We start from the raw sequence: 25335 nt of genomic DNA, 5'->3' as shown, positions 1-25335 counted from the left end.
GTCTTTAATTTAACTTTTGACCAATTGAATGCATCCTTTCTGAATAATTAAATTTCTATTGTTTTAATAATTTATATATATAAAAAAAGTATCATTGACCCCAGACAGCAGTGATTCACCAAGTCACGCAATTAAAAAAAATTTCAGCCTATGAAAACTAACCCATGTATAAAAGTATACAAAATACAGTTTAGTAATACCAAATGAAATATACACAAATTGCTTACATTTATTTTACACTGTATCCATTTATAATTTACTGAGTGTAACAACTTAAAATATTAAGTAGTTTTGTTGGTAGAATTACTGTATAATTGCATTGACAATCCATGGATCCATGATCGTAATAGTATCCTTCACTTTTCTCCCCAGACATTGAGTGTGCAAAGAGCTATGCGAAGATGGCTGAATCTGCAAAGACACTGGCGTTTCAACAGGTTGATATTTCTGCTATGATATGCACTTTATTAAAGTACAATGCGACCTACATATTTCCAGTCTGAGACTATAAGCATTCTTTGCTAAATAAATGGAGTTATCAAAGCTTTTGATCTGTTTGTTCAATGGGATGTGGTTTATTTCAGGAGCACATGCCATTCCGGGATATTTACCTCTCTGCCTTCAAGAACGATATTGAATACAGTCAGTTGATCATGCAAACCACAGCTGCTCTACAGTCCAACAAGTTCATGCAGGTACGACTACTATTCCTTGTTTTTTATTATAATCTTAAATGTTCATTGTGTAACTGATTAATATGAATTGAACACTTCTTTTAAATGCATTTGCTGTCCGTGTTTGCTTTTTAGCCTCTGCAAGCTCGAAAGAATGAGCTAGATAAGCTGAGGAAGGAGGTGAAGGAACAATGGCAGAGAGAGCAGAAGAAAATGGTGGGTAGATTTTAATGCAAGCTATCAAAAGCAGCATTTGCTAAATGCGTCGCTCACTAAAAGGTCTCTTCTGAAAAGCGAGCTGGCTGAGCTATCAGGCTGTTTGTTGTTCAACTTCCCTTGCTGATCTAATAGGGGCTCAGTGTTAGCACTAATTACATCAGATTCTATTGTGGAGACTTCATTCTGCTGGCTTACAGACATGGCTTTGTGTGAGGTATTTATTAGCAGCCATTTAGCACTTAAGCATGACCTCTTATTGCTTAAAAGGGAAGAAACAAAGTGTAAGGTAGTGCTTATGTGCACCTATGCTCTGAAGTGCGATTGTTTGTCTTCTAGTGCCTCTGAATGGGCATTGAGTATGTACTTGCTCCAAAGCGTTTGTGATTTGTGTGATTTGATAATTATATACATGTGTTGTGTTATGGATGTGTATATGTTTTAACGTTTTTTTCAAGCTTTTTTATTATCGTTGTATTTGTCAAAGTTTTTTTTTTTGTACAAAATAGTTGTAATGTAGTTTTAAAGTCAACATGGAATCTGATTTTACCCTATTAACTATTTCTGATATGATTTGATTCTGGCAACATTTAAATTTTTAGCATTTTTTATTTTAGTTAAAAGTTTTATTAATTTTGCGTTTCTTTTATTTTTATTATTATCATTTTGTACAATGTCTATATAGTTTTTTTTTTCAGTTTTAGTTTTGGTTAATTTAGGACATTAATTTCTTGGAAAAATTAGCATAGTAATATATATGGCTATGCCAATGTGTTTGGTCTTGGCGGATAGATCTGCTATGCTGCTGCTGCAGAGCAACTACTGATACTTTCTAGTGTCAACACATCCTTGACATGCTATGAGACAATCCCATTTAAAACATACATGAAATCACCCCATAGCAGAATTATGCAGGTGGAGCTGGGGAAGTAGAAGGGCTAATGAAGTGCACTGCAACTGCTAAGGCGAGCACTAGTTGAATATTTGAATGTTTGAGCAACAACTCATTGCCTGCTGATACAAAAACAACCAATCAGATGCGGCACATGAACAATGATGTCATTATGTCAGATTAAGCTAGAACCAATCGGCCTGCGCCATCTAGATTTTCCTGACAGAGCATTGTATTGAAAAGAAGAAATGTTGCTTTGGCAAGTAGCTGAAATAAAATGAGTTGTGTTTGTTTTTTATATTTACTTTTGATTCAAGTAACGGATATTTAATTTTATGTTTTTAGTTTTAACTTAATGTTTTTCTTAAATTAAACTGTCTGTTTTTGTTACTGTTCTTTTTAGATTTCTCTCTTAAATGAGCACTGTTATGATTGGCTAATCATGGTGGATGTCTTTATATTGTATATTTCCAGCATGAAGCAGAAAGTGCGCTGAAGAAGGCCCGGGTCCTGCAGACACAGAGACAGGAAGAGTACGAGAAAGCACGCTGCTCCACCAATCGAGTGGAGGAGGATCAGATCGGAATGGCTGGAGGAAAACTGCTGGAGAAGAGACGAAAACTGGAGGAGGAGGCTCTGCAGAAGGTCAGACACGGATGCAACACACACCGCATTCCTTAACACAACCGTGGCTTTATTCAAGACTTAATGATTGCGAAATGGATACTGTATTGCACACTTTACTGTCATGTATATTTAAATCTGTGCTAAAGAGTAACTTGAGAAAGTGGTGGTCCAGCTCACTTTATGTTTCAGAAGTGTAAAAGTAAAGTTGTTTTATGATATAAATATGATCCAGAAATGAGAGAAACAGGAAGTAATCCTGTTCTAAATGTAAATGTATTTGTATTTGGCTGTTTCTAGGCAGAGGAAGCCCAAGAACATTATAAGCAGTGCATCACAGATGTCGGGGTGAAGAGAGTGGACCTGGCCAACACCAAGAGCGAGATTCTTACTCAGATTCGAGAGCTTGTGTTTCAGTGCGACCTGACCCTGAAAGCAGTGAGTTATAATGTACACACAAACACACAATTAGATATAATCTAATCTGGTCATTCAGAAAAAAACGGGCATACCATGGGCTCCTTGTGGTGGAGTATAATTTGTTGACCTCTCTTTAACAAAGTGACCTCATCAACAGATTATATTTCACAATGTATTAACTAGCAATGACACAGTGGTTACATATCTTTTGATCTGTTCATTTTTTGTTTTGTTTTGGATGTTATTTGGTTTTACTTTTTCATATGTAGTATTTATATACTATTAGTGTTTATTCATATTTTAAATTTACTTTTATTATATCAATCGTTTTCATTTCTATTATATAGCTTTTGTTTATTTTTATTTCAGTATTAGTACTTCAACTTAAATGTTTTAATGAAATGAAATACATTTTATTTTGATTAGTTGTGAAGGCAGCATTTCTAAGTTTAAGTTTGGTATTTAAAGCTTTATTTTATATAATTTATATTTAACTGAATCTCATTGGTCTGAAGTTCTGTTTACAATTTACATAGAGTTTTTATCATAAACATCATAAAAAAAGATCCTGAATGTTGATTTTGCAATATACTGCATTTGATCACTTCAGCAGTGAAAAAAAAAAATATTTAAGATTTAAAAAAAAAGAAGTCACAATTAGAAAGAGGTGTTTGTGTCAGAGGCCTCATTTGGTAATAATAATTGATTTTTCTTGATTGCAGGTGACCGTCAACTGGTTTCAGATGCAGCAGGTGCAGGTGGTTTCCCTGCCTGTGAATTTCCAGTCGCTATGCGAGAACTCTAAACTGTATGAACCGGGTCTGTGTTACACTGAATTTGTGAAGAGTCTTCCCTCTGACAGGACCAGGGTGGAATCGTTCTCCTTTGACGTCTGTGGGACACAGAACACTGGGTAGGTTTATGTCACTTTTGAACTTTTCCCCAGCTCGGAACATTCCCACCAAGATGAGTATCCTGGAAAATTTATGTTTTGGAATCACTATGCCAAGTTCTGCTGTCAAAAACTGGCAACAGCCCGCTTGTTTTTTTTTTCCAGATCTTTGACTTTTAAGTCACTGAGTAATAGAGAAAGAGAGAGAGAAAATGAATTGTGTTGGTGAGAACGTCACACAATTATGTGGTCGCCCTCAGGTCTTCCTGAGGAAATGGCTGTAGTCAGGGCAGAGAGGGATACTGGGAACGGGATAGAAGTGAAGGGAGGAATGTTTCTAGTTGTTCATATTTAGCAGTTCTCATGTCCACACACACTTATTCTGGCACAGAAATCCGTGATGTGTTGGGGACCATGTTTCAGAGCAGCCTTTCTGAAAACAGACCACTTCTGAAATGAAAGTCAAAAGCAGTCCAGTCAAAACACCCACGTTCTAACACAAGGTTTTTTTTTTACGATGGTTTAGTTAATGGCCTTTTGTTTTGAACTGTTAAGACGTTTTACTGAAAATGCCTGGAAGGTGTTGAAAACTGAATTTCATCAGTCTCTCTCTCTTAAACACACACACACACACACACACACACAACTAATAAATGTCTATAAATCTATATATTTCAATGTTGTTTTTGTTGACTAAAACTAATGAAATCATTCCATTATATACATTATAATATGTGATATAATTGTATTAAATAGTATTTCATATATTAACATTAATACCTGTGTTGTTATTGTTGACTAACACTATTAATAATTTTGTTAATTCAAATAAAGCTGGAGCCAATAAAATATAAATAATAGAAAAATATAAAGCTAAACCGAAAAATTAATAAAAGAGTTTAAACAATTTGCAGCTAAATAACATAAAAAAACATATAGCAAGACAAACGGATAGAACAGAAAACTTAGACTACAATTATAATGAAAACTGAAAATATAAAAATAAAAAGTCATTGAAAACATCAATAAATTCTATAAAAAAACATAAAAATAATATATTGTAGTGCTGTCAAATCTGTTAATCACATCCACAATTAACATTTGTTTACATAATATATATGTGTGTGTGTGTGTGTATATATATATATTTCTTAAATATATTGTATGTGTGCATATTTATTTATACATATAAAATTACACAGTACACAGGTTATGTAAACACAAACTTTTATTTTGGTGATCAATCAATTTGACAGCACTAAAATAACACTAACTGTTTAATATAAATATTTTGATGAAGAAATGCATGTTTATGGCAACACTTCAGGAACACATTCACTTTTAACTAATATTTGCATGGATATTACTAACATATTGGCTGTTTATTATTGGGAGTAAGAAGTAATTTGGATTTTAGTGAGGGAAAACTATTATTTAACAGTGAATGTGTTCCTTAATCTAAAGTGTTACCATATTTGTTATTAATTTTTATTACATACATATTTTTTTTTAAACATACCAATGAGGCATTTTAATGGCCAACTCTGTTTTTTTTCATATCAGGTTTGTGGTCCAAACTGGTTCTTACGGTTTCTGAAATACCTTTTTATGTTCATGCAGGTTGCCCCTCTCGAAACGAGTGATAAATAGCGGTCACTCATCCCAAGTTCACTTGTCCCAGGTGTCTCTCACACCTGGAGACTTCCTGAGCGCAGATGATGTGGAGAGTCACGTCCAAGCACGCACCGGAAAGATGACAAACAGACGCTCAAACAGCAGTACAGATATTCAAGGTAGCGCATTAAAGATTAAAGATTTTTTTAAAGCGCAGCATGTTTTAATGCACGTTTCAGTGAGGTCCAGTGAGGCTGCATCACCGGGGGTTTTGGCTGACTTTCCTGGAATGCTAAAAGTGAATTAGTCCCTCAGGATGTGCCCTCGTTTATCTCTTTCATGAAAAAGTTAGTTCTTTTCATTAATGACAGATCAAACCTCCGCTGTGAGATACGCCTGTCAGACCTGCTTTTAGGAGAGATCAATTGGACACATTAGTGTTTTAAGACTTCTCATTAAGGTTTACGAGAGTATGAAGGAAAAAAAGGGCAGAGGAAGTGGGCAGCAGATGCACATGCAGCAGAGATGTTCTTGAATCTCATTTCCTATTTCCTCAATCAAGTTATCACCATATTTATTGTTAGGGCTGGGTATCAATACTTATTCAATAATTATTATTTATTTTTGACTAACAAGGTCTAGATTCAATTGAATTCTGATTTAAATTTGGTTTGATTCAATTCACTTGGATATATTTCAGTTTCCATTTTGCATGCAGTATACATGAAGGACATTCTCTTTCTACTAATACTGTAATTATTAGTAGAATCAGGCTACACTGGTATACTATTTAATTTGGTAATGAAAAAAAAGGCTAATTTGTTTCAGGAATTAGGGCAAAATTAGTATTTATGATTCATTACAAATGGACCAGCTCATAAGAGTCATTTGTTTCAGGATTCAGACTGCACTGATACACAATGTGTTTATGATTCACTAAAAGGAACCGTTCTGTAAGAGTCATTTGTTTTGGGTATCTGCCTATTACTGTAAAGCTGCTTTGAGGCCTTCTGTAAAAAGAACCTGTTCTTAAAAGTCATTTGTTTCAGGAATCACTGTACGCTGGTACTGTATATGGTTGTGATTCACCCGAAACGAACTGCTTCATAAGAGTCATTTCTTCACGAATCAGTAATGTACACCATATACCATGTTACATAGGAAAACTCAAGGATGGATGAACATACAGTGTACATTAAATTAGAACTTGTATATAAAAGTTTTCTGAATGTCATGTCTTGTTTGATAGCTCTGAAGATCCAGGGTCCGTTCCGGGTCTGGAGGACCAGCAGTCAGGGTGGAGGCATGTGCAGTGACTCTGAGAGCGCTGGAGGAAGCAGTGAATCTCGCTCTTTGGACTCCCCTACAGCAAGCCCAGGTGCAGCAACACTCACTCTTACTCTTATAAATCTCTTCTTGCTTGAGGCAAAAAACACACCTGATGGATAGGTCTTGTGTCGTAAGTGCATAACATAGTTATGGTAAACCAACCAGTCACGCTTTCTGGTGCATAATTACCCAGAAGCTTAGCAAGTGCTGAATAGTAACATTCTCAAATACATTACCATTCAAAAGCAAGTCAGTAAGTTTTTTTTTTAAAGAAATTAATAATTTTATTCAGCAAGGATGCATTAAATTGATCAAAAGTGACAGTAAATATAATGTTATTTATAATATAATGTTATTTCTCTGTTACACTTTTGATATTTCTATTCATCAAAGAATCCTGAAAAAATGCATCACGGGTTCCACAAAAATATGTTTTCAGCATTAAAAATAATAGGAATTGTTGAAATATTTAACATTTTTTAAATATGTTAACATAGTATGAGGTTGTTTAAAATTGTAATAATATTTTACAGCATGATTGTTTTTTCCGCGTTTTTGATCAAGTAAATGCAGTCTTCTTGGTGAATTATTTTAAAAATATTTAGAAATCTTACCAACCCCAAACTTTTGAATGATAATCGTCTGTATACAATTTTGTAAAAGAATAGCTGCTTTTTAATCAATAATCATTTTTTAATGATTTAAAAAAATAAACAAAGTTTGGAAACTAATCATCCCCTTCTGCCATTTTACAGGTGATTTTAAGAGAAGGCTTCCCAGAACCCCATCTACAGGCACCATGTCTTCAGCAGATGATCTGGATGAGAGAGAACCACCATCACCTTCAGATAATGGTGAGCTTTTGTACACTGAATAACACAAACATGCTTTGACATTGCATACACATTGTATAGAATGCACAGAATGTCATCCAAGCATGTTGACGGTCCGCTAGAATTGTTGCTGGAAACATTTTTCAAAGTCTTCTGGAAATGTGCAGAGCACAAATAAAACTCTAAACATTGTCTTTTAGGTCTGAGCGAAATGATAACGGAGGCAGCCAGCTCTCCTGGACCCTTCCGCAACACACAGATGTCTAAAGCGGCACAGACGCACAAGCTGAGGAAGCTCCGTGCACCATCAAAGTGCAGGGAGTGTGATAGTCTTGTGGTATTTCTCGGTGCTGAATGCGAGGAAGTGAGTTCTTTCATTCACACACGTCATTCCACAAACAAAAAAAATATTGTTTGTAAGATTATGTTTTATGTTTTTGTGTTGCAAATGCCATTTCATGTCTTCAAGGTGAAGAATAATGCATGGGGATTTACTTATGTAATCTAATCTTTGGCCATGTTATTTTCAGTGTTCTCTTGCTTGTCATAAGAAGTGTTTGGAAACTCTTGCCATCCAGTGTGGGCACAAAAAGCTACAGGGAAAACTGCATCTGTTTGCTATCGACTTTGCTCAAGCAGCCAAGAACAGTCCTGATGGAATCCCCTTCATTATCAAAAAATGCACCTCAGAGATCGAAAATAGGGCTCTGAACATCAAGGTGTGTACTTCCTCTTGATGTCTTATGTGTTTCCTGGAGGATATGAATTGTAAATGCTGAGCAAGACTGAAAGGAGGTGTTTTGTTGTTTTTAAAAAAGGGAATTTACCGTGTTAACGGTGCCAAATCTCGGGTGGAGAAGCTTTGTCAGGCCTTCGAGAACGGCAAAGACCTGGTGGAGCTTTCGGATCTCTACCCTCACGATATCAGCAACGTCCTCAAACTCTACCTACGACAGGTGTCTGTCAAACTTACGATTTAATGCTTCTACATTTCTTATTGGCAATTATTAAATGTAATTATTTAAGAAACATTTTTTAAAATGTTTAAATTATCCCTTGTTTAATTACTTATAAAAAAAAAAACTAATTCTAAATGATTGCATACTTTTTGATAATAAAATGATGATTTTATACTCCTCAGCTCCCAGAGCCCCTGATTCTTTTCCGATTCTATAACGACTTCATCGGATTGGCCAAAGAGAGCCAGAGTATCATTGTTGACGAGGTAGAGGCGTCAAGAGGAAATCCCACCCCAGACAGCTCGCAGGTCAGCGTAGAGCTCAAACGGGTCCTCTTCAAGATCAGAGACCTGCTGCGCCAGCTTCCTCCAGCCCACTACAAAACCCTGCAGTTCCTTATTCAGCACTTGCACAGGTGTCTGACTCTCAAACAGACACAAACAAACACAATTATGAAAGTCATGTTCATGTCAATTTCATCCAAATAAGAACTTGATTTAAAGAACTGGGTGTCTTAATAACAATATCAGTGCTAACAGCATCAGAAAACACAGTTTGTAATCACATGTTTCTTTTCAATAGGGTAACAGAAAGGGCAGAAGAGAACAAGATGACTGCCAGTAATCTGGGCATTATTTTTGGACCCACACTGATCAAGCCCCGACAGGCTGATACAGAGGTCTCCCTGTCCTCTCTGGTGGACTACCCCTACCAGGCCCTGATGGTGGAGCTTTTGATCCGCCATTATGAGATGATCTTCGATACTCCTCTGAGTCCTCTTCCACCTTCCTCCCCTGTAGCAGAGAGCTCTCCAATCCCCATCAAATCACGCTTCACCCCACGGGAGAAGGAGCAACAGCTTAGCCGACATTCAAAGTCCCTGGTGGACATTAAGGAGGTGAGGTGGTTTTTGATGTTTATGATAATAATTGGTGAAAGTATATATCTGTATAAAATCTACATAAAATGTATAACTTGCTTACTAGGGCTGCACGATGTGTAGTTTAAGCACCGATATCGCAATGTACGAATCCACGATGGTCCCATCGCAGGATGTGCGATGTAGGCTGTCGTAGTTGATCCGTTATTCATTAACTGTATGGGCCAGCTGTTCCCCGGCCCTTGACGAATGTGATTCGCGGATTAAATGCTCAGCTTAACCATCATAGAGTGAAAGTTTTGACAGGGCAGAGAGAGAGAGAGCGCGCGCGAGAGATAGAGAGAGAGAGTGCATGTGAGAGAGAGCGAGAGAGAGCGTGCGTGAGAGAGAGAGAGAGACAGAGAGAGAGAGAGAGACTGTCTTCAAACAACACGAGCGCTGTCTTGCTCTCTCTCCCTTGCGCATATTAATCAATTGACACGATGGTGTCGAAGTTTAAATCATTTAAAATGAGAAATGTAAGTGTGCTCACCCCATTTTTGTTTATAAGAAAACATTTGATTAAATTTCATATCACAATATATATCGCAGAAAAAAAAAATATCGCAATGTCATTTTTTTCCCAGCATCGTGCAGCGCTATTGCTTACCTACTGAAAAGTTTTACAAACCAGATTCTAATAGTTTGATAGGATTCAAACTAGTCCAACAAAGTCATTACCTGGTCAAGATGGTTCTTTATCTGTACTATTGGCTGGTTGGACCATCTTCATCAAGCTAGTTAGTACTGGTTAGGATCACGTTTGACCAGTAACAGTTGGGTTTCTTGTGTTCCAAGTTGGTCCAGTCCTATCCACCATGCCTGATGAAAACCAAGTCCACAAACTGTTTTTTTTTTCAAGCAGAAAAGATCTTGGAACCAAATCTTGGAAGTCTACCAAATGAAAATGACTTAAATCTAATAAAAACAAGGAACTGTAATTAATATTTATGTCTTTATTTCATTGTCTCAAAGCAGCCAAAAGCTAAGACGTATAAAAGATATTCCTCCGTAATACCTTCTACACACCTGATGGATGAGGTGAAAGAGGGTAAGATAAGGTCTGACAAAGACTTCGCTGCAGGTCAGTATTGTTTTATTTGGCTAAAAAAAACAATACAGTGATTAACAAACAACCCAACTTCAACTCTTCTCTTTCTGTCTCTTTACATGCAGTAGATGATACAGTGGACATCAACAAGTTCCTATCGTCAAGCGTTCCTGAAATGCGAAACTCGCCCGGTCTTAGTCGCCGTAACCACGTCACCAGAGTTCAACTTCGGCCTCCGAGACCCAAGCTGACCTCTCGACCGATCAGCATGCCAGCCGAGCGGCTCCTCAACCTCGCCAAGGTGGATGAATGTAATGTGAAGAACGCCGTGGAGGAGGATGACAACCATGGTGGAGATCCTGTCATTGAGGAGGTGTCCGAAGAGGAGAAGCCCAAGTACAGAGCGGGAAACCATTACAGGAAATCTTACATCGATACGCAGACACTAAGGCGGACTTGGGACAAGCAATATAAGCATCATGAAATCACTCCGAAGACCTTCGTGTTCACGACCGACTGTCCTTCTGATTCCGGGACCAATGATGCCAGTGTTCATCCCACTTCTCTTACGTCTTCGTCTTTCTCAGAACACACCAATACCCCCAGCACCGTTCTTGCTAACAGACCCTACACCATTGCCGTGAGGCCTGGACGGACTTTACGTAGGGAAGGTAATGTTAGCGAGTATTGCCCCGTTCCCACATCCTTCAGGCCTCCCAGAACTCTGCAACCTCCTCCTGGAACGTTCTACAAACCTCCAGGTAGCCGAACCAAATCATTAACAGAGGTTGAGCTTAAGACTAGTAGAGCGACTGCAAACAGCACTGAGGAAGAAGAGGAGGATGACGATGATGATGAGGAGGAGGAAGAGGAGGAGGAGGAGGAAGGATTTGGGGTGGAAGTCTCAGTTGATGAGCCTGAGTCAGATTTGGACCCAGAACCATCACCAGAGCCGGATGCCCAGGATACAGACCCACTTCCACTCCCCCAGTCTCCCAGCTCTAGTTCAGAAGAGCTCGGGCAAAACGAGACCAAACCCGTATACCAGAGACTCAGATCGCGCCGCATGCAGGATCTCGAACACAGGGAGGCTCATTTTGTTTGAGAGCTGAGCACGTACAATTCTGGAGCTTGTGGTGAATGGGCAACAACTGGGAATGTCATCCTGGAGATGCTTATTAGTTCCGGGGGCCTGCTTGTTTTGTCTCAGACCTGTGAATTTTAGCGACGGCCCCATTTTGTATATAACTGTGATGAGATCCAAGGATATGTTATATATCTATATATTAATATATTCTGCATCTGCTGTTTGAATTAATCAAACAAACCCCTTGGACAAGAATTTACACACTATGCACTTAATGTTTTTTTTTTTACTTTATCGCATCGCTTATGCACCAATGCAAGGTCAAAACAACCCATTTTTACATTGTAACTCCAGAATGTCACTGTGCAATTTCAATTACACTGTATATGGATTTTGTTGTTTCAAAAAAAAAAAAATTTATTCTGTGTATTTCTGTATTTTTATGTTTTACACCTAAACCAAATTGACCAAGCTGTTACAGTTGAGTATCGTCACTTTATTATAATCATAAAATGCACTTATTAGACTTTGGAACCACGCATTTCTATACTGTTGAACTACATGCAGTGTTAATTTTGTTATTCAAGACTAACAGACAGATGTACAAAGGTATTTTTTTTTTTGCCATGTTTTATTTTTTTTATATCATATTATTGTTTTTTTTAGTCTGTTAAAAGAGAGTTTTCATAAATGCAATTTGGCCCACATATATTAAGTGTTTGTATAATGTAACAGTTTGCCTGAAGGTTTTTTCTTTTTCTTATTATTTTTAATGGTTCATATCAACAACAACTGAAATTTCAATATCCCCAAAACAAGCAAGTCAAGCCAAAGCAAGTGCCTTCATTTATGAGAGTCAACTGACTGGTTGTCCAACACAAATTAGCTGGTCTAAGCCCAATTTAATTCCAGTTTAATGCTCAATCAGTGTCTTTTGTAAATGGCACCCATGTATCTGATGTGATGATATAAACTGCTGTTAAAGGAATCTTTTTCAAGATGTCTTACCTTCCTTCAAGTGTAAAAACAGGTACATGTGAGAATACACACTTGTAACTTATTAAAATCACAGCTGACGTAATGTTTATTGTGTATATTTTTTTAAACATTTATACTAAACTATGGCCAGATGCACATTGCAATGTTTTGAGTATTTAAATCCCCTAAAATATTATTTGTGTGTATGCCATTAAGGCATGTTGTCAAAAAAGGAAATGGGTATTTAATGAACTGTATCTATTTTTTCCTAGACAATGACAATTTTTTTGTAGCTTTTCATACTTAAATTTACTTTTGACAACTTGCCCCAGAAAGTTTGGACACACCTTCTCATTCAAAGAGTTTTCTTTATTTTCATGACTATGAAAATTGTAGATTCACACTGAAGGCATCAAAACTATGAATTAACACATGTGGAATTATATATGGAATTATATACATAAGAAAAAAGTGTGAAACAACTGAAAATATGTCATATTCTAGGTTCTTCAAAGTAGCCACCTTTTGCTTTGATTACTGCTTTGCACACTCTTGGCATTCTCTTGATGAGCTTCAAGAGGTAGTCACCTGAAATGGTCTTCAACACTCTTGAAGGAGTTCCCAGAGATTCTTAGCACTTGTTGGCCCTTTTGCCTTCAGTCTGCGGCCCAGCTCACCCCTAAACCATCTCGATTGGGTTCAGGTCCAGTGACTGTGGAGGCCAGGTCATCTGGCGCAGCACCCCATCACTCTCCTTCTTGGTCAAATAGCCCTTGATGACTTCAGTGGGACTCTACAATTTTCATCTTCATGAAAATAAAGAAAACTCTTTGAATGAGAAGGTGTGTCCAAACTTTTGGTCTGTACTGTATATATATATATTCCCCACTAATAAATGAGATTGAATTTATAAGAGTTCATATTCACAACCATTTGGCTGTTAGTTAGGACACCGGTCCAGCGAAGCATGGATTAGGATCAGAGCACTGGCTCTTTCACTGGTGAAAGGAGCTTAATTGAATCAGATTAGAAAGCTGCTTTGCGTCTGCACCAAACCTGCAGTCAGTTGAGTAAGAGCTTCAGCAGATGTAAGCCTAAAAGAGCATTCTTCTCCTGAGGTGAGTTCTTTCTGTTTAATTATGTTTCACATGTGTCTCTTAGCTGTTTCCGAATGAATGGTGATTGGGTGTTACATAAAGAAGCATTCAGGCCTATTACATAAGAGAACTGCGTTTGTCTCTAACATGCTGAATCATATTGACAGCCCACACAATTCATTTCTTGTCTCATGATTGGTCTTAGGATCCATCCAGATGCACTTTTAACTCTTGTCTTTTAGTCTGTCTTTAGTTTGAGTTTATTTTGCACCTTTCTAAGGGATTGAAATCAGAAACTGAAACATCAGAAAAAAACTAAGTTTTTATTTGCCCTGTTGCTCAATGGGGGTTTGTGAGGCACTATTTTCTGTAAAACTGCTTCACAGCTGAATGTATGAAGTCTTGCATGAGTTCTTATGTTGTTGGTTGGTAGGTTGGGATTAGACCACTGGTGCATACTTTCAATTCAATTCAAGTTTATTTGTATAGCGCTTTTTATGATATGAATCATTACAAAGCAACTTTACAGAAAATTAATTTCTTCAATATTAAGTAGTGCTAGGTTATAAGTTGTGACTGTCAGTTTATGTGCACATGACAGGATTTTTCAGAAAAATACAAGACGTAGTCAGCCCGACGATGAGCATTATTAACAGCAATTATTATATGATGCAATCACACTTGTAGCAATATTTGTTAGGTCATACATTTCTTAAAATAATTAGATATACATCCATGCTGAAGTTTCTGATGGAGATGAATGTCCTTGAGTGTCTTGTCTGTGGTTGTCATGGTTGTCCAGGTAGGGCACCTGTTTGTGAAGAGCAGCAGTCATGGGAACCAACAGCCAGGTGCGGCTGCTCCTCTGGAAAAACTGGACTGTCCGCAAGAGGCAGAAGGTGAAATGTTCAGTTATTTTCTCACTATATGCATGGGGCATACGGAAAAATTACTTCATTTGACTGAATAAAAGCAAATTCCAGTCATGTCATACAGTGAATTTGAGTTGAGATTTTGTTCTAGGACTTACACAGCTTTATGTGACTAGCTTGATACAGCTCAATGGTTTTGTAGAGTAAACAGTTTTATGCAAATGTTTGGGCACCTCTCTGAGACTGCATAATAATGTGGTCTTTATTTATAAGAAAAGATTGTAGTGACATGCCATTTAGTTTCTAGAGAAAGCTGGATAATGTTATAATGCATAGTGTAGCAGTATTGAGGTGTATGAAATTAAATGGAGAGTAAAAAATAGGCTGTGCAAAAATTTGGGCACCCTCTCAATTGTGTGGATTTGAATGCTTGTACGCTTAACGCTGATTGATTGCAACACAAAATTGTTTTTTGAGTTGATTGACGCAATGAACATTAAAACTACAAGCACAGGTTAAACCAATCATGAAAAGGATAATTAAGGTAGCTGATTGTTAGTTGTGCTTCTCCTTGATCTCTTTGGGAAAGTAGCAACATGGGAACCTCAAAATAACTCCCTAATGACCTAATAACTAGGATAAATCTTCAATATGAATTAGGAGAAGGATACATAAAGCTAGCATGAAGGTTTAAAGTCTCTGTCTCCATAGTCAGAAAAGTAGTTTGAAAAAGGCCACGGGAACAGTCCTTGTGAAAGAAAAATGTTGTAGGCCAAGAAAAAAAAATCTAAAAGGGAAGGGTAAAGAGTGGATCGAATGGTCTCAGACAAACACTTTGAAAACTAACACTTGCAGCTCAATATAGCTTTTTCTGAGTACTGCCAACAAGCGAAGTTTGAGTTATGCAAAGACTCATCTGGACAAGCCAGAATTATTTTGCAATTATAAGCTGTGGACAGAAATTTTGAGTTTGGTCGCTTTTAATGGCAGAAAAAGACTGCAGCGTTCCAACTCCCTATGGTAAAATTTGCTGTGGGACTGTGTGGTAAGCAGAGGTACTGCAAACCTTGTCATAGATGAGGCTTGCGTGGATTCCACCCAGTATCAGCAGATTCTCTAGAAAAATGTTCAAGAATCAGTCAAGAGGTTAAAGTTAGGTCGAGGTTGGTTGTTTCAGCAGGACAATGACCCAAAGCATTGTTACAAATCTACCAAAGAATTTATGCACAGATACAGATAGAATGTAGAATGGCCATCCCAGTCCCCAGACTTGAACATCAGCAAAACTCACAGGCTGTTATTTCAGTGGCTCTACTAAATATTGGTGTCATTATTCCATTGGGGTGTCCACATTTTTGCACCTGTCTGTTTTTGTTATGACTCACAATTCTTTGTTTCCGTTGATTCAGTAAATGTTATTTCATTACTGAAATGTTACTGTTTCCATGAGGTATAAATTATATCCAAATTAAATTACTGCTTCGAAAGTGCTTCAGATTATAAATTGAAATTGTGGTAATTATCATGGGTGGCCAAACTTTTGCATAAAACTGAATTAACAAAAAAGGATCTGTCTTTACTGTCATTTTAAGCATTTCTAATGTATTTCCTGCATTTTCACGCCAGACACGGCTCTTTATAGAGATTATGTGGCCTGTGGTGCTATTCATTGGACTGGTTTGGCTGAGAAGAGCGAACCCCCTTTACCGCCAACATGAATGTATGGATGCCTTAAGATGATTTAAAAAAAAAAAACTTGTAAATTAAATTTTACATTTTATTTTAAAAAAAATGTATAATACATAATATACTTTGATATCTTTAAATACATTTTTTATAATTTATTTAATATTATCTTAAGTTAAAAAACGTGTATGTTTTTATGATATTTATTTGTATCATATTTATTATATATTATATACAGTTTATTATCTTTAAATACATTTTGAATTATTTTATTTTTTTATATATCTATATCGATACATTTGTAAAAATTTTTATTAAATATATAATTAAATAATGTGTGTATAAGTAAAAATAGTATATATATTTATTGTTATAATATAAAAATTCTATATTTTTAAAGGAATTCTCGATATACAACATTTTCAGTGTCATATTCAAAGAGCAACAGCTCCCACTGATGCTGGCTGATGTTTGTGATGCATATGCGCCTTGGTTGGCAATAAGAACCAGTTTTCTCGACCTCAGGTCACTTCCCAAATAAAGCCATGCCCTCCACTGGCATCCTTCCATGGATCCAAGGGATCTTCTGCAATGCCAACAACCCCTGTTTCCAGCAAGCAACCCGTGGAGAGTCTCCAGGCCTAGTGTCTAACTACAACAACTCAATGTGAGTTGATTTTTTATGTACAAACAGTGCAGATGAACTTGTCCTCCATCGCTCAAACACACATTCTCCCCTCTCTTTTCAGACTGGCTCGGTTTTGGGCGGACACACAGGAGCTGTTGTTCAAAGATCCTGAGTTGCTGCAGTTGGGACGGTTATGGGGGGAACTCGTGGCCATGAGCAACTTCATGGACACCCTCAGGACCAATCCCGAACTGATCGCGGGTCAGCAAACCTCACGTCACCTCGGTTTCCCAGCCGTTTCTTCACTGTTTACACCACATGCTCAATATGCCTTGAAGAGGTCCTTTCATGGGGAATGCTAAGAAGCTTATTTTTCTTCCATACTATTATTTTTAGAGAAAGCACTCTTGACAGGACACACAAATAGGGTTCGAATCAATTCTTCCTATGCTGACAGCTCTAATGGGACTTTCCTCACTAGAAAAACAAACGCTTGTGGCCATCAGTGGAATGTGATTGATTGTCCTCTGGTGATTGACTGGATAAGTAGGATTGTCCAGACCATTATGGTGAAAACTTTTGGTTCCTGGCTGAAGAACCTGTCTTAAGCTCATTCCTACGAGCAGCAGGTTGCATACGAAGTGCTTATAGCTCCGTGACCCTTGATAAAAAGGCCTATGACTTGGTTTTTGTGTCGTGTGAAAGAGTCTCTGGCTCCTCTAGGTTCCTGGAACTGATTCACACCAGAATCTTTCTCCTCTATCACCCCCTCTTCTCGGTTTCTTTCAAAAACAAGCATGGAAAGAGCGATTATCTTGGCCAAATTTCAGCAAGCCATGGATGCCTGCCATACCAGAGCTGTTGTTTATCTGTTCGTCTCATCTGAAGGATTGTCATGCTGCTGAAATCCTTCCAGCTGAGCATCTCTTAAGTGTTGAAGTGTTGCATTCTTTCATCCTGTTGAAATTCTTCACTTTGGCATCCGGTTCACACATTTTGTTCACTTCATCTGCAGGTCGAGGCGTGAAAGTGGAGGACATTCTGAAAGAAGACGAAACTCTCACTTCATACCTGCTCAGAGATGTTCCTCTCACAGAATCTGTGGTAGATGAGCTGGTCCATGCACAGATCCGCCCTGAACAGGTGACCTATGCTGGTTTAAATTATTACAACCAGAAAAATCTATTTTTTTCCTCATTACATTTCCTTTTTTTTTTACGTTTTCTTCATTTTATTGACTAAAAAACAAGGGGCCTTTTTTCTAGGTAAAATGTGAGAGATTTTATTTAACAGTATTAGTTAATTTATTGGATATTTAATTGTGCAAGTTAATTTCACCTTATTTCCAAAAAACTTATATTTTTCAACATTTAACAGTGGTTTTCATCATTTTTTTTTTTGACTTTGACAATATTTGAAGGCATAATATATAATTTCTAATATTTCTGCTGTAAATATGAATATGATATATTTAAACTTTTTATTAACTGGGACACAAACTGGGAGTGTTAATATATTACATTTAGATTAATAATATATTAAACAATTTATTTTGTGATTAAAGATTCTAATTTTGTATGTTTTTCAATTAAAATAACAGTTCTTGAGGGGGAAAAGAACTGTTTCTCTTAATTTTCTTTTTTCTTTTTAGTAATTTATTAAGACAAATACAAATTAAATTTTCTATTTTTTATTGCCTATTGGCAATAATTTAAAAATAATGATTGTCTCATCTGTATTTCCCAAAATTGCAATATCAGTGTGTCCTTAATTGGCACTATTTAGAGTATGTCTCTGAGGTCACTGACCCGAAGTGTCCTTTTTTGTGGTTGTACAATTAAAGGGATAGTTCACTCAAAAATGAAAATTAGATGTTTAGCTGCTTACCCCCAGGATATCCTAGATGGAGGTGACTTTGTTTCTTCATTAAAACATTGATTTTAAGCTTGTCGTTGCAGTCTCTCAGCCATACAATGCATGGCAAATGGTAACAGAATATATGAGAGTTAAAAAAAAAAAACATGCACAGATAAATCCATATTAAACCCTGCAGTTCGTGACGATACAGTGATGTGTAAAGACACAAAATGATTGGTCTGTGCAAGAAACTGTACAGTATTTATGTTTTTCTTTATTTATTTATTTTATAGATTCACACAATGTTCGAACTGTTAGACCTCTTGTGAACGTGCTTCACAGCAGCAAGCGTTTGAGGCATTCTTCTTCTTCTTGCTTTATGGCAGATCGCAGACTTAAAAGTGCATTACCGCAACCTTTCTGTCAAGTGGAGCATTGACACTCCTAATTGAGATTGTAGATAGTGAACGACTGAAGCCAAAAATCCTCATTTATTTTCTACTGAAGTAACATACATCTCGGATGACTTGGGGGTAAGCAGATAAACATCTAATTTTCATTTTTGGGTGAAATGTCCCTTTAATGATAAGCAGATTGACTTTGTTTCAGAGAGAAAAAAAATCAGCTTTTTATGCATGTAAATAGACTTTGTTGGTGGACTTGAATGTCTCTGTTTGAGACTGGGAGAATCTTGGCCGGTTTTCAAGTGCTGTTTGTTCAGCATCAGATTGCATGTTTGGATTTCTCAGCTCTCTGTACGGACCCTTTGTGATGTATATATTTGTCATCCCAGGGCCCTGCGAGTAATCAGACCCCCAACCTAAAACAGAATGACTCTGAACCTGGCCTGGACTCAGACCGACTCAAACCTGGCCCTCATGTTACCCAGCCCCGAGATTCTTTGTGGGGTTTTTTTTCAGTGCATTCAAAGCATGGATGGTGGTCTACATGAAACTGTGTCTGCTTTGATCCTGAAAGCAGCGCTGTGGTCAAAGAGAGGAGCTCATCTAGAGGAAGTGATAGTATGAACACAAGAACATCAGGGTCCGAGTCACTTTCATATGGAAATGTAAGGGAGAGGAATGCAAGGCATGTTGAAGGCTTTCTCAGAGGTGCTGCCAGTCAGCCAGCAGGGGCGTACCGAGGAAGATGGAATGTTCTGGTTGGATAAGTCCTTAGCTACCAATGAAACAGAGAGTGAGAGAAGAACACAGAAAGAAAGAAAGCTGGATGCATGAAGCTGGAGGTTTTCCAGTTGGGTTTTTGCACACTGATTTGAAGTCATGGCTTGCATCCATGTTTCATCCAAGTGCGCATCTCCTTGCTGAGGCAAAGAAACACATTTAGGATTTAAAGCATAGTTTCTCAAGTGTGAAGGAGAAATATTAGCCTTGATGCTAATAGCATTGGTGTCTCTTTTTCAGCAGTGCAGTCATGTGATCAAGTCAGCGTAAGTGTTGCTAAAACAACACTACTTAAGCTTAATAGCAAATTATTGCTATTTTAGGTTTGGTATATGCGTGATATTTTATTCACCACTCTTTACAGTCTATTTTTTGTATTCCAGAAATATTTTACTACTGCTGAATGTTTAATTCCCCTCACCTTTTAAACTGTCACTCTCTCTCTCTCAGTTTGCATATGGAGTTCCTGATCTCCGTCTGAAGGACATCGTCTGCAGTCAGACTCTTCTTGAGCTTTACCTTATTTTCCCGAGCCGTTGGGGCCTGTATTCTGTGCACAATGCCATGTGTGTTCTCACGCCGCAGCGTCTCCAGATCATTGAAGACAAATTCTACGCCAATCTTGACGTCTTCAAACTTTTCCGCTTGGTCAGTTTACTAATACACTCAATCAAATTAAATCTGAAATTAATCGTGATTAATCACAAATCAAGTTTTTTTTTTTAATTCTATGTTGCAATAATTTCACATTCGATCTTCAAATGAATGTAGAACCAACAAAGACAGTATGTATATATATATAAAGTTTAATAGCATCTTTTTTAGATATCTGAAGGTAAGTATCACTGATACCAGTACTACTGATGTCTTTGGAAAATATTTTTCTTTAGTTAAATATTTTATTTAACCATTGACTAGCCATTCAACATTACAGTTGATATAATTAAGAGCTATTAATTGTAACATTTATTACACTTAAAAAGTAACAGCTTCAAGTGAACTTAAAACTCATTATAGAAAAAATGCCATATTTAGCTACCTGCGCCTTTCAGCGAGTAGGAAATATAAAGAAACTGAATAAAGTTATAACATTTTAAATTCTAAATAAATATAGAGATCTTTTTTTCTTTAGTTTTGGGTTTTATTTAATGCTTCAATAATGTTTTACTTAAGAATTCTTATATTTGGCCTTATAAACATTGTAAAATACTAGAAACCCATATTTAAAAACATCAAAATGTATTTTTGATTTTAAAAACTCTTTCTATGCTTTCATTTAATTTTAGTTTAATTTTATTATAATCATTTATTTATTCCAAATTCAGTCATTTGAAAGTGAAACTGAAAAAAGATTGATGATTGATTGTGGCACTTTATTATTCAAAATTCTGTAATTTGTAAGTGAAACCGAAAACAGGAAGACTGATGATTGATTAAAGGCTTTTATTCTCATTTTATTATTCCAAATTCAGTCATTTGTAAATGAAACTGAAAACAGGAAGAATTATCATAGCAACAGTGAGTGCTCGTTTTTGTACTTCCTGTTTGATCCAAGGTCCTGAATTTGTGTAGAGTTAATAACAAAATCCCCCACACACCCTTCCTGGTCTTTCTTGATAGTTAATGGTTTGAGAATGAGTGTAGGGAGAGGACAGAGGGGCGTTATCCTGAGTCACCCGATCAGTGGAGTGAAGCGACTTGGCCTATTTCAGTAATTAGATTACAGTCAACACAATTCTGCTGGACTAATTCATATGAGAGCTTTAAATAATAATACAGAGAGTCTGAAGAGTATTGAAGACCAAACTTTATCCTTCCCCATCAGAACAGATATTTACATGAACAAAATAACTATGGATTCACTTGGTAGTCTTTTATCCAAAACCATTGTGTTAGTAGCATAATGCTACTCTTATTATATTGACCTACATACAAACACTGATGGCTGGAACAATATAAAACATGTTGGAAGTTTGTTCTTAAGCGAAACTGATAGGAAGGATGTCTGATGTTTGAGGTCGCTTCTGTGACACACACATGCCATTTCCTGAATCTGGTCCATCCTGATCCATTGTAAAGTAGCTTGGATACAGTTCCTGGGAACTGTATTTCTGGAAGTTTTGCATCTCCGAAGACAGGATATGAGCAACACGCATTTCCCAAACCTTGCTTTGCAACTTCAGCTAAATTGATTAGAACAGAGTTAAAATGTTAAAAGTTTTATACTCAACATTTATTTTATACATATATTTTATACATAAATCTAACTAAAACAATCTTTTTTTGTTTTAATTACTATTTGTTTATTATTGCTTATGTTCACTTGCTTGTAAAATTCCGCCATTATATTTTGTTACTTAACCCTAATATATATATATATATATATATATATAATTGAATAATTGTGTAATATAATTTAACCTTTACACAATAAAAAAAAGTCTGCAAATGATCGTTACAACATATGGAATGTCATAAGCCTGATGTGATATATTTGATATTCGCATTTTAATATAATTTTTCCAGTGTTCATCTCAAAATATTTCTAACAATATAAAAGTTATTCTTACGTTTACTTTATAATAATCAGTAAAAAATTGCATTTTTATTATTATACTTAAAGGACTCTTAATTTTTCTAAAAGTTTGAACTTGTTGTTGACTGACAAAACATTAAAAACAATAAAAATTGTATTTTCAAAAAATTGACAAAAACAATCCTAAAAAACTTGCTGGTAATGATATTAGGACTGTGAATGTATTGAATGGACTGAACATCTGTCCACCTATGGCATCGATCAATATGACTAATATAGATGGTCTCTTTACTTTCTCTCTTCTCATTCACAGCTTCCTCTAGTTCTCGATAACTACTCCAATGGACTCGACCTGCACTTCTGGGCCCGACTTCTGCCTGCCGTGTCTGAGAAGCTGAAAGCGGTGCGTATGAGGCCCTTCAAAAGTTCAGCTGTATTTTTAGCAATCAGGAAATCACGTTTCCTCCAGCTGGGTTTTTACGCATGCATACTACGGATGTGGAGATATCATTCCCGTGTCTGCGGAAAACTAATTTCAGCTGCTCCTCAGTCAGATTGTCAAGTAAATAAACCTGAGGTTCATATTTGGTTAGTTCACAGGGGTGAGGGCATTTTATACCCTGCTGAAAAAGAAAGGAAACACCTCACAGACAGTTGACATCAGTGTCTGATGGTTGAATGAAGCAAGTTTGCCTGCAGCTCTACAGTTAGGGACTTCCTGTCAGTGTGGCTGGTCTTTTGTCTGTCACCCGGCTGAGAGGGATCCCGACGCCAGTTACTCATTTTCCGAATTCCTTTTCCATCATGTTCACATCATGCCAGATGTGCAGAGACCTACGTGATGAAAATCTCTAGGAACTTAAAAAGTCTCCCGTTTCCAAAAATATTCTTTTTATAAGCTTGTGTGGAAACAAATATGCATTTTGAAGGTGTTTGTATGAATCAATAGATATTCTCTAGATACTTTTTTCTCTCTCTCTTCACCTGCTGTAGTATAATGGACACCAGAGGCTTAGATTATCTGCCCTGTATCTGTAGGCTTTGATGTGTTTTAGTTTAAGCTAATGGACTTTCCCACCCAGAGGGATTTTAGTTTGGTGCCAAAAGGTTTGGTTTGCTCTTTGACTCCATGACTGATTTGTAATTCATATTCCATATATTAGGGGCATTTCTAGCCTTTCATCAGTATTGGAGTACAGATTAAGGTGTTTTTGATGAAATCCAAGCAATTTCTGACCCTCCATAGACAGCAATATAACTGACACTTCAAGGTTGTAAGAACATAATTAAAGAAGTCCATGTGACGTCAGTGATTCAACCATAATTTTATGAAGCTATAGAATACTTTTAGTGCGCAAAAAAGAAAAATTAAAAAATAAATAACAATTTCTTCTTTTTCGTGAAGTAAAAGACATACCGTATTTTTCGGACTATAAGTCGCACCTGAGTATAAGTCGCATCAGTCCAAAAATACGTCATGATGAGGAAAAAAAACATATGTAAGTCGCACTGGACTATAAGTCGAATTTATTTATAACAAAGAACCACTGAAAACATTCACCCTCTGGCGGCTGTAGACTGAAATGTTTTCTCTTGTTTCATTTCTCAATGTTCATCTCAAGTAAATTTTTATAAATAAGTCGCACCTGACTATAAGTTGCAGGACCAGCCAAACTATGAAAAAAAGTGCGACTTATAGTCCGGAAAATACGGTACATGTTTATGAAGAGTGTCTTATCAAACGCTGAACAAAGGTTTACGGGTTTGTAACGACATGAGGGTTATTAATTAATGACAGAATTTTTATATTTGGGTGAACTATCCCTTTAAAAACTTATTGTTTTCTCAACAGCTGTTTGAAAGACCAAGCTCTCAATACCTGTTGCAAGTGGTTTCTCCGCTGCTTCAGTCCCATGAATCCCCATCTTTCAGCCAACTCTTGGCTTCCATCTCCAGCTTGTTCTGTGGCTACACAGAAGGGGCCTTTTCCAGGGTCACCTCCTTCAACTGGTACGAGGACAACAACTACAAAGCCTTTTTGGGCATCAACAGCACAAGGGGAGAGGGGAAGTACAACTATGATCACATGGCCAGTGAGTACTGTACTGTACATAGACTTCGTCTGATGAATACGAAAAATGTAGAAGAGAATATTATCATGTTTCTCATAACTCCATATGTCTTTTAGCTCCGTTCTGTAATGACCTCATTAAGGATTTGGAGTCCAATCCAGTCACAAGGATTGTGTGGAGTTCAGTCAAGCCTTTCCTGATGGGCAAAATCCTGTACGCTCCTGATTCCCCTGCTGTCAGACAGATCATTAAAAACGTAAGAGAACAAGCTCTTTTTTGACTACATGCACACCTGGAACAACAGCAGATGAGTGTATTAATGCAACAGCTAATCTCAGAGAAATCAGCACGTTGCACCAGACTTTTCAGCTGGTTAGCCAGAGGGGAAATAATGCAGGTCTGACGAAACATCATAGAGGCTACATGAGCTTTAGGAGCACTTTAGAACACACAACACAGCTGATTGGATTTTGCACCCTTAAATTCCTATGTAAGCAGGACTGCAGGTTTTTTCGACTGAATGCTTTGTAAATTAGTTAGATTTTTTACCACTAATAGTTTACCCTTAGCTTCCCTGTATCTCAAACAGTACAGAATGGTTTTAGCAACACCAAGGCGCTAGCAAACCAATGAAATATATAGGTTAAATGCCATGTAAATCGCTTTGGAGAAGTAGTCTCTTTTTTTGTGTGTTTGGCATTATCTCTTAAATATGTTTTTGAAATGTTCGTATGCTCACCAAGGCTGCATTTATTTGATTAAAAATACAGTAAGATATTGCTATTTTGTGAGATATTATTACACTTTAAAAGAGCACTTTTTAAATTTAATATATTTCAAAATATAAATGATTCCTGTGATGGCAAAGATGACTTAACAGTCTTCAGTGTCTCATGATCTTTTATTATAAGTAAT

At 36.8% G+C, this 25335-nt stretch overlaps 2 protein-coding genes across 9 annotated transcripts in view; both read left to right on the top strand.

Moving 5' to 3' along the window:
* The window catches only part of LOC127946226 (rho GTPase-activating protein 29), a 43303-nt gene extending 30712 nt beyond the window's left edge, over positions 1 to 12591 (top strand). For 4 of the 8 annotated variants that reach the window (XM_052542654.1, XM_052542656.1, XM_052542659.1 and 1 more), the window contains 16 exons: positions 373 to 437; positions 585 to 695; positions 810 to 890; positions 2257 to 2427; positions 2707 to 2844; positions 3549 to 3739; positions 5339 to 5511; positions 6582 to 6710; positions 7417 to 7515; positions 7695 to 7858; positions 8025 to 8213; positions 8313 to 8450; positions 8636 to 8868; positions 9036 to 9351; positions 10348 to 10456; positions 10549 to 12591. In XM_052542654.1, the coding sequence (XP_052398614.1) occupies positions 373 to 437; positions 585 to 695; positions 810 to 890; positions 2257 to 2427; positions 2707 to 2844; positions 3549 to 3739; positions 5339 to 5511; positions 6582 to 6710; positions 7417 to 7515; positions 7695 to 7858; positions 8025 to 8213; positions 8313 to 8450; positions 8636 to 8868; positions 9036 to 9351; positions 10348 to 10456; positions 10549 to 11528 (3287 nt within the window). In that variant the 3' untranslated portion in view covers positions 11529 to 12591. The remainder of the gene's footprint in view (positions 1 to 372; positions 438 to 584; positions 696 to 809; positions 891 to 2256; positions 2428 to 2706; positions 2845 to 3548; positions 3740 to 5338; positions 5512 to 6581; positions 6711 to 7416; positions 7516 to 7694; positions 7859 to 8024; positions 8214 to 8312; positions 8451 to 8635; positions 8869 to 9035; positions 9352 to 10347; positions 10457 to 10548) is intronic. The other 4 variants (XM_052542652.1, XM_052542658.1, XM_052542655.1 and 1 more) reach the window with 3 other exon arrangements.
* A 4083-nt stretch (positions 12592 to 16674) lies between these two features.
* LOC127946093 (retinal-specific phospholipid-transporting ATPase ABCA4-like) overlaps positions 16675 to 25335 on the top strand; it is a 27665-nt gene continuing 19004 nt past the window's right edge. Inside the window, exons 1-7 of the mRNA XM_052542406.1 lie at positions 16675 to 16810; positions 16893 to 17032; positions 17787 to 17914; positions 20263 to 20460; positions 22662 to 22751; positions 24201 to 24441; positions 24537 to 24676. Of these exons, the coding sequence (XP_052398366.1) occupies positions 16689 to 16810; positions 16893 to 17032; positions 17787 to 17914; positions 20263 to 20460; positions 22662 to 22751; positions 24201 to 24441; positions 24537 to 24676 (1059 nt within the window). The 5' untranslated portion in view covers positions 16675 to 16688. The remainder of the gene's footprint in view (positions 16811 to 16892; positions 17033 to 17786; positions 17915 to 20262; positions 20461 to 22661; positions 22752 to 24200; positions 24442 to 24536; positions 24677 to 25335) is intronic.

This window comes from Carassius gibelio, chromosome A24, assembly GCF_023724105.1.
Source record: "Carassius gibelio isolate Cgi1373 ecotype wild population from Czech Republic chromosome A24, carGib1.2-hapl.c, whole genome shotgun sequence".
In the NCBI taxonomy this organism is placed as follows: Eukaryota; Metazoa; Chordata; class Actinopteri; order Cypriniformes; family Cyprinidae; genus Carassius; species Carassius gibelio.
The sequence above is the reverse complement of the archived record's forward strand: the minus strand, read 5'-3'. Positions and strand labels throughout refer to the sequence as shown.